This window comes from Falco peregrinus, chromosome 6 (genome assembly GCF_023634155.1).
Source record: "Falco peregrinus isolate bFalPer1 chromosome 6, bFalPer1.pri, whole genome shotgun sequence".
NCBI classification, from domain to species: Eukaryota; Metazoa; Chordata; class Aves; order Falconiformes; family Falconidae; genus Falco; species Falco peregrinus.
Genome location: NC_073726.1, coordinates 84,391,354 through 84,398,983, shown reverse-complemented (window position 1 = coordinate 84,398,983; position 7,630 = coordinate 84,391,354). Strand labels below are relative to the sequence as shown.

Below are 7,630 nucleotides of genomic sequence, written 5' to 3'. Positions count from 1 at the left end.
GGCTAGTTTTCAGCCTTGGTCTATGTCACCATTGTTCACAAGAGAGAGGAACTAACCCAGAGGTTGCATGAGTTCACGGTTTACAGTCTCAGCTCTCCCCAGGATTTCCAGTGCCAGGACAGCATTCCAGTGACAGTGCTTAAGTATCTCTGAAAATGACTGAGGGAGAATTAGAGAAATCTCTCCTTCCCCTTCTCTCCCACTTTGAAGACCATCTGCCACCAGCCGATGGCTATGGGTGTGAACATCAGCAGCGTGATCCTGAATGCAGCCAGGAGGAGCACTCGGGCCTCCTGTTTGCCGCTGCCCGTGGCAGGGCTCTGGCTGCAGCTGCATTCTTTCCTTGCACGAGGGCAGGTGTCACAGCAGCAAGGAGCACACAGCCAGGCACTCTCAGAGAAGCTTCCCGAGTCACCTTCCCGGGGAACAAGCCTTAGCACAGCTCTCCAAAGGGCACTCCCTAACACAAGGGCCGCAGGGGTCACTGAAGAGATTTCTCACAGATCCATGGGGCAGGGATTTCGCAGCTAGAAGCACGGATGACACCATACTCCAGAGTGGCACAGTTCTGCACAAAGCTGTTGAACAGGACCCTGTGGAAGACACAGGCGGAGCACACAAGCAGGGGGACGTTAGAGAGAGGTCTCCACTTTGGCAGGGGGGAAAATACCATAGATTTGGAGGTAGGAGACTCACTGCAGCTGGGCCTTATGTCAGGGAAGACCTGTCTCGGGACATGGGAAGTCTAGCAGCGGGGCTTGCTCTGCCCAGAGCTCATCGTGAGACTGTCAGTTAGTCTCATTCTGGGCTCTCCATTTCCCATCACTAAAGAGAGAAAAGCCCTGTCCTACGTGTTTTTTGCGATTCCACTTAAAGCGTTTGGAGACCTTGGGACAGAAAGTATCAAATACCCCAGTTTAAACCTGTTGTATGGGCATGTAAAAGGTAAAAGATTCTGCTTCATTAAGGTTATCCAATCAAGGACCCTCTCAGTGCAAAAGGGGATAATAAGGAAGAAATGGCTAAACGGAAATCCACAGAGACACAAACCCAGTGCAAGTAAAATGACAGAGGCAACAGCAAAGACCAAAAGTCTTCAGCCACTAACTGATGCTCTGTCAAGGAAGCTCAGGCAGTGCTTTGGAGAGGGACACCCTGGGCTTTGTAACTGCTAAGGGGGCAACAAGAGGAACAGGGGGATTTGGGGTATTTGAAGTGGGCCTGTGGTACTGTGCAAAACCTGTTGAGGAAGATTTAGGGGAAGAGGAGTGAGAGAGAGGAGGGGATGGGTCATGCGTGAGCAGCTGCTGATGGTGTGTGAGCGTTGTCTGACCCAGCCCTGCCCTGATCGCCGCAGCCCGTCCTGGCTTCTCATTAAAGCCTCCCCGCATGCTCCCCCCGGCAATCTCACCCCCTGCCCCTGTGTGTCAGTGCTGTGAGGATGAGGTGCCAGCAGCCGGGGCACCCTGTGAGCGGGCACGGTGCCAGCTCTGGGGTCGGGGGGGTGCAGGACCCTGGGCGGTGGTGCCAGCCACTGGGGTGGGTGAGGGGCTCAGCCCGGTCCCTGGGTTGGGGTGGGTGTCTGTGTGTCCTGGGTGCAGCTGCTGGGGGACCGGGCTGAGTGAGGGGCTCGGCACCAGCAGCTGGAGCGGGACCATCGGTCACAGCCCATGTGCTGGGGGGAGAGGGCTTGTGTCCTCCCCCAGCCCGGGCTGCGCGGGCAATTCCCTAGCAAGCTCCAGGCTGCACTAGCCAGTGAGTAGGAGGCCCCGGGTCTGGGCAGGGGTATCAGGTGGGCAGAGTGTCCATGCTGGTACTTGTGGGGGTCCTGTAAGTGTGAGGTTCCTGTGAGATGAGTGAGTGAGTGTGCCCGCTTGCTAGCGAGCGCTGAGTGGGATGCAGTGGTGAGTAGGGGACCTGTGGGGTGGGTAAGAGGGGCTGGGATCTGGGCAGGGATGGTTGGATGGGGAGGTGCTCAGGGGATCCATAAATGTTTATGTGTGCTTGTGAACCTAGAGAGCCCTCTGTGTGTGCCTTCACTAGTGATCTTCAATCCTGAGCAGCCAGAGAGGAGGAAGGGGACTTGCCTGCCTACTGTTGTGCTTTATGTCAGCCCTGGCAGCATCACATGCAGGTGCTGCTGAAGGCAGGGCCTTGCCTGTGGCAGTCTGTGTCAGAGTCCTTCACGTGCATGTCTGTCTGTGTGTTTGAGTCTCTGGGATACATGCTCAGATTCACCTGGCTGAACCTGCAAATGAAAAGCAGCGGCTGTGTCCATCAGCCTGAGCTAGACACTCCCAGGTCTCTGGGTGCACCCAGCTGGGGTCCAGCAGCCAGGCAGGAGGAACCCCTAACTTCTGGTGCTGCTAGAGCCTGCAGCCACTCTGAACATCCCTTACAAGCTGTGTTTATTGTTGGTTGACTTCCATTGATTACAGAGGGAACATTTTGTGGGAAAGGATTAAGGGTGTGGGAAGGACCTCAAGCCCTTTACTTTGTCTAAAAACACAGAGGAAACACCATACTCACTTTCTGTCAGTCAGTTTTGAGCCATCTTCCCAAATCCAGCCACCACCAGTGTTCTTCAAACCGATCCAGTAGGATTTACTGTAGATTATCTGGAAGAAGTCCTAAGAGGGACAGAGAGGCAGAGAGATCACTAGATTTGGAGAAACCCAGTCAGGTTCTGGGTTCTGAGGGGGAAATAAAGGGGCGTTGTATGAGAGAGGGAGTTCGCGGGCCATTTCTCAATGTTCTTTGAACACCCATGCCCATCCTTCCTACAGGGACATGCTTTGTAAGCCTCAGTGTTTCGGAGTGCCGGGCAGCTCCCCTGACCGGGGGGTCTGAGGGCTGAGCCCATGACAAACTCAGTGGAGGCTGGCAGAGAGACGCGAGTCCCTGGTGCAAAGAGGCCAAGCGAAAGCCCTGCCAGATGCAGGTGGATCCCAGTGCGCTGCAAATGCCCTTTACCCTCTCCCTTCCCCACGGAGGGGAAGAGCCGGGGCAGTACAGCGCCTTGCACCTCTCCCCCACAATCCTACCATCCAACATGGTAAAGGCCCTCTGCCCTTGCCACTGCAAAGGCACCCACCATTTCACTGGTACTGTTGATCACCAGGAGGTGAGCTCCCTGTGCCTGGCAGGATTCCCGGCTGGAATGCCAGTCCTTCCTCTCCCTGGAGAAGAAGTAGCAGCATTCTCTGTAGGCCACCCACTGCTCAGGGCAGCGTGGACACGGACAGTCTGCAAAACAATCATACATCTCTCTGCCCATTCATAGTCATAGCCTAGTTCATTACAAACATGTTTCACAGATATACCCTCTCCAGAAGATGATTCTCCACAGTTACAGTAATGCCATCCCTGGAGCTCTGCTGAGACTGACAAAGACAATGTAATTACCTGCATCAGAGTCTGTGAAGGGCATCCATTTTCCAAATGGCAATAGGTGAGACTCTAGGGGTCTCTTGGGACCTTCCTTTTCCTTCCCAGTGTTTTTGGGGTTTTTTTTAGCTTTTCCCTCCCCTTTTTGTTCTGTTGTCTCCAGATAAACATCGTCTTTGGCCCATGTTTCCATCTGTCCGATGGGACAGGCAAAGCCCTGGCACCTGACGGGTTTGTGGCAGGTCACCCATGTCCATATAGCCTCCACCACTAGCGCTGGCTGCTGCTGGGGCTCATCCAGCAGCACATTTCTGCAGCACTGCTGCTTTGTTAGACACCATTTCCTACTCCTATACTTGCCTGAACTTCAGCTTCATAGCATTTCATGGCAAGCTGGTCAAAAAGCTTAAACTTCCTCGAAACAGGAATCATTTTGTAACAGCTGCTAGTCATGGAGGTCTTACAGCTTGAAGCACCTTCCTTTTCCTTCTAAAAGGAGAGCGGCTGGTGGTACTCACCCATGGACGGCCACTGAACACCCCAGGGTTCATTTTCTCTCTGTACAGCGCTGATCTCCAAACCCACAGACAAGAAATGGGCCTTCAGGTTATGTCCTTCATCCTAGAGCTGTAGTCATCAGGATGTAAATGGTCCTGAGTGGTTGAGCACAGTGTGCTTGGTATGCACTGCAGTCTACTCAGTCACCCCTTTCAAAGGCATCTTTGATGCTTTTTGCCCCTTACTCTCTTGTTCCTGCTAAGGGCAGGTCTAACTACACCAAGCTTAACATCTAAAAATTGCAGAAAAAAGAAGCAAGTCTTTTTTAAAAGGGAAAAAATACTTTTGTGCTCTTCTTGGACCCCTGAGCAGATTTCAAGAGTCCTTGTTCAAATCAAGTATTTTCAATGGAGGAGATTTATTTACCCTTGATAAGCCCCACTGCTGTTCCCAGCAATGCCAAGAAGAGGATCCCTAGAATCATTGCAATAATCCAGTGGGTAGCACATGAAACAGGGGAATCTAGCAAGAAAAAGAACATAAATGTGAGAAAGGTGAGGCTTTCTTAATGAGATCAGCTCTAAAAATACAATTTATATTGAACTGCTGTGACTGTTTACCTCAGTCTGCACTCATGGCAGAGTCCAATGCTGTAGACCAGATTCTTTTTGGTATTTCACACATGGATAATTTAATGTTTAATACCAATTTACATGTATGACGATATGTGATGTCACATGAGATTCTGATTTAGCAGAATGATACAGCTATGTGTTGAAAGCACCACACAAGTGCAAATTACACTTAGCAGAATATAGCGATTTCAATACACAGCTGAATCACAATACAAATGTGATTGTCATGGCCAGGCTTTATGACATGCTCACCATTGCAATGCTGGGTGGCACCAGGAAGGTCTATGTGGGTTTAAGCAGCTCAAGTGTGTTGGTCTCCTCAAAGCTCTTTTTGTCAGTTGTTCAAGGGTTGTACTCTGTGTTAGGCTGTGCCATATACACACTCGCCCTGTGCCGGTCTGGCTAACTCAGGAAGACATTCACACTCTTTTGATTAACTCATGGACAAAAATTTACACAACCAGCTGATCCATTTAACTGATAAAGCCAGCTGATCCACCCAAGTGATAGAACTGCTGATCTCTGGTCCCCATACTGTTAAGTTTAACTTTCTTTCTGAAAGCCATGTTCAGTCACTGTGTACTGCATGAGTAGATTGCACTTGCCCATCTCCATTGAGCCTTCTTCCATTGTAGGGGCTTACTGATAAGTCACAATTTAGGATTACGTCTAATGAGAAGTCCAGACACAATGACTATTTTGATCCAGCATCAACAGAAATTATTACATCACATTATTTACTCTGTTGGAGCTGCAAGTCTCCAACTGTACCCTGCCTTGAACTGCCCATCCTGCCTAACCTCAACAGCAGGTTAGAAAAGAAAACTTTTTAGCATATAGATGCAAATCTCTACTTCAGACTTGAATCTGTTAGACTGTTTAAGTAATGCATACATCTTTCCCTTTATTAGCAGACTTTACCTTTGCTCTCAGCGTGCTCTTTTCTCTGTCTTCTCATCATCTTCTTCTTGGAAGAAGTGCAGTCTTTCACATTCAGATAGATGTGCTCCTTTTTATTCCTGTCACATGCTTTTAAGTGTTGCTTATTTTTACTTCGGTTTACTTGGTGTTTAGAAGTCCAGTTAGCTACAACATCCAGATCTGGAACTGAATTTCCCTGAAGGTCAACAGAACTTCCCTCCCAGCTGTTTGGAATCATTTCTAATGACAGAGCATATTATTAGCAGAAGAGTAATACACAGAAAGAATGATGTCCTAAATCAGTTTTCTGGAATAACAAAACACTTAAGCAATGACAATAATTCATTAAGAGCTCTGCCTTTGTAATTAAAATGCTGCTATGATGGATGCTACATAGGTCAATGTCAGACGGGGGATCTTGCTTTCACAGGGAATTTATCTAGCCTTCTCTACATTGACTAATATAAGTAAGCAACTTCGGCTTGACTGAGATGACAAAGGTGAGGAATTAAATTTCCTTATGTAGCAAATGGATAGACATGGGTAGTTCTAGTGGGACAATCTGCAGAACAGCTGGTGCAGTGCTGTGGTTTGGATTTGGTGTGAGAACAGTGTTGACAGGACACTGATGTTTTTAGTTGTTGCTGGGTGATGTTTATATTAAGTCAAGGACTTTTCAGTTTCTCAGGCCCTGCCAGCCAGAGGACTGGAGGGGTGTGGGGAATTGGGAGGGGACACAGCCAGGACAGGTGACCCGAACTAGCCAAAGGGGTATTCCATACACATGGCATCATGCTGAGTATATAAACTGGGGGAAGAAGAAGGAAGGGAGGGGGGACATCTGGCATTATGGCGTTTATCTTCCCGAGTAACCGTTACGCGTGACAGAGCCCGGCTTTCCTGGGGATGGCTGAACCTGCCTGCCCATGGGAATTGGTGAGTGAATTCCCTGCTTTGCTTTGCTTGCGTGCACGGCTTTTGCTTTACCTATTAAATTGCTGTCATCTCAACCCTCGAGTTTTTACATTCCTTTCCGATTCTCCCCGCCATCCCTCTGGGTGAGGGGGAGTGAGTGAACGGCTGCGTGGTGCTTGGTGCCAGCAAAGGTTAAACCACAACAGCAACAGAGCACGTCGAACAAGTTGAATCTGTAGAATCCATTACTAAAATCATAGGCTTGTACTGCCAGTCCTTTTCTTACAAGAACAATTTCTCTGATCTGTCCAACAATATCAGTCTTTCCACCCAACTCTTTGGTCTGTGTAGAAAAAAGTTGCTCACACTTGCTTTTTGGACAGGTTGGGACTTGGCTTCAGGTGGAAACAGAAAAGGAATTCACAACTGACTCATTTTGTTGATTCTGAGAATTAATCAAAATCTGGAAACATAATTCTATGAACATTTGCATAATTATTTTTACTTTATTGGCTACCCAGAACATACATGTTTGATTTTGAAATACAAAAATATTTTGCATCTCTTTTCTTTGTTTCTTTTCCCTTCTTTTTCTTCTTACTCCTTTTATTTTTAAGGACATGGACAAGCACTGATCGGGTATGTAAAGGTTGGGGGCAGGCTTGGCTGCAGTAACCATGAGATGCTGGAGTTCAGGATCCTGAAAAGAAGGGAAAAAAGTTGAAAAGCAGAATCACCACCCTGGGCTTTGAAGAGAGCAGACTTTGGTCTGCTCAGCGATCTGCTTTCAGGAATCCCATGGAAGACAATCCTAGAGAGAAGAGAGGTTCAGGATCCTGGTTGGTTTTCGAGGATCAGCTGCTCTGAACTCAAGAATGGTCCATCCCAATGAGCAGGATACAAAGCAAAGTTGGTGGTGGGCCTGCATGGATGAGCAAGGAGCTCCTGATTAAACTCAGACATAAAAAGGAGGTGTACAAGAGGTTGAAGCAGGGTCAGGTGACCCAGAAGGAATCCCCTAACTTGCAGGGATGAGGAAAAGCTAAAGGACAGATGAAGCCCACCTGGATTTGAATCTGCTGGAGGATGTGAAGGGCAACAAGAAAGGTTTATATAGGTACATCAGTAAGACAAAAACTAGGGAAAATGTGGGCCTGCCTCTGAATATGCAGTGGAGCTGGTCACAATGACATAGAAAAGGATGATGTGCTCCATGACTTAGCACCTTCTTCATCTTAAGTCTTTACTGGTGTGACTTGCCTTCAGCAGTTTCA

The 7,630-nt window shown here is 48.5% G+C and overlaps 1 protein-coding gene across 1 annotated transcript; it reads right to left on the bottom strand.

The window, feature by feature from the left end:
- Positions 1–481: 481 nt before the first annotated feature.
- LOC129784766 (killer cell lectin-like receptor subfamily G member 1) lies at positions 482–3,265 on the bottom strand. Its single transcript, XM_055808646.1, has 3 exons — positions 3,095–3,265; positions 2,530–2,630; positions 482–593 (listed from the first exon to the last, which is right to left on the bottom strand). The coding sequence occupies exons 1-3, from the start codon at positions 3,263–3,265 to the stop codon at positions 482–484; spliced, it is 384 nt and encodes a 127-aa protein (XP_055664621.1).
- Positions 3,266–7,630: the final 4,365 nt, after the last annotated feature.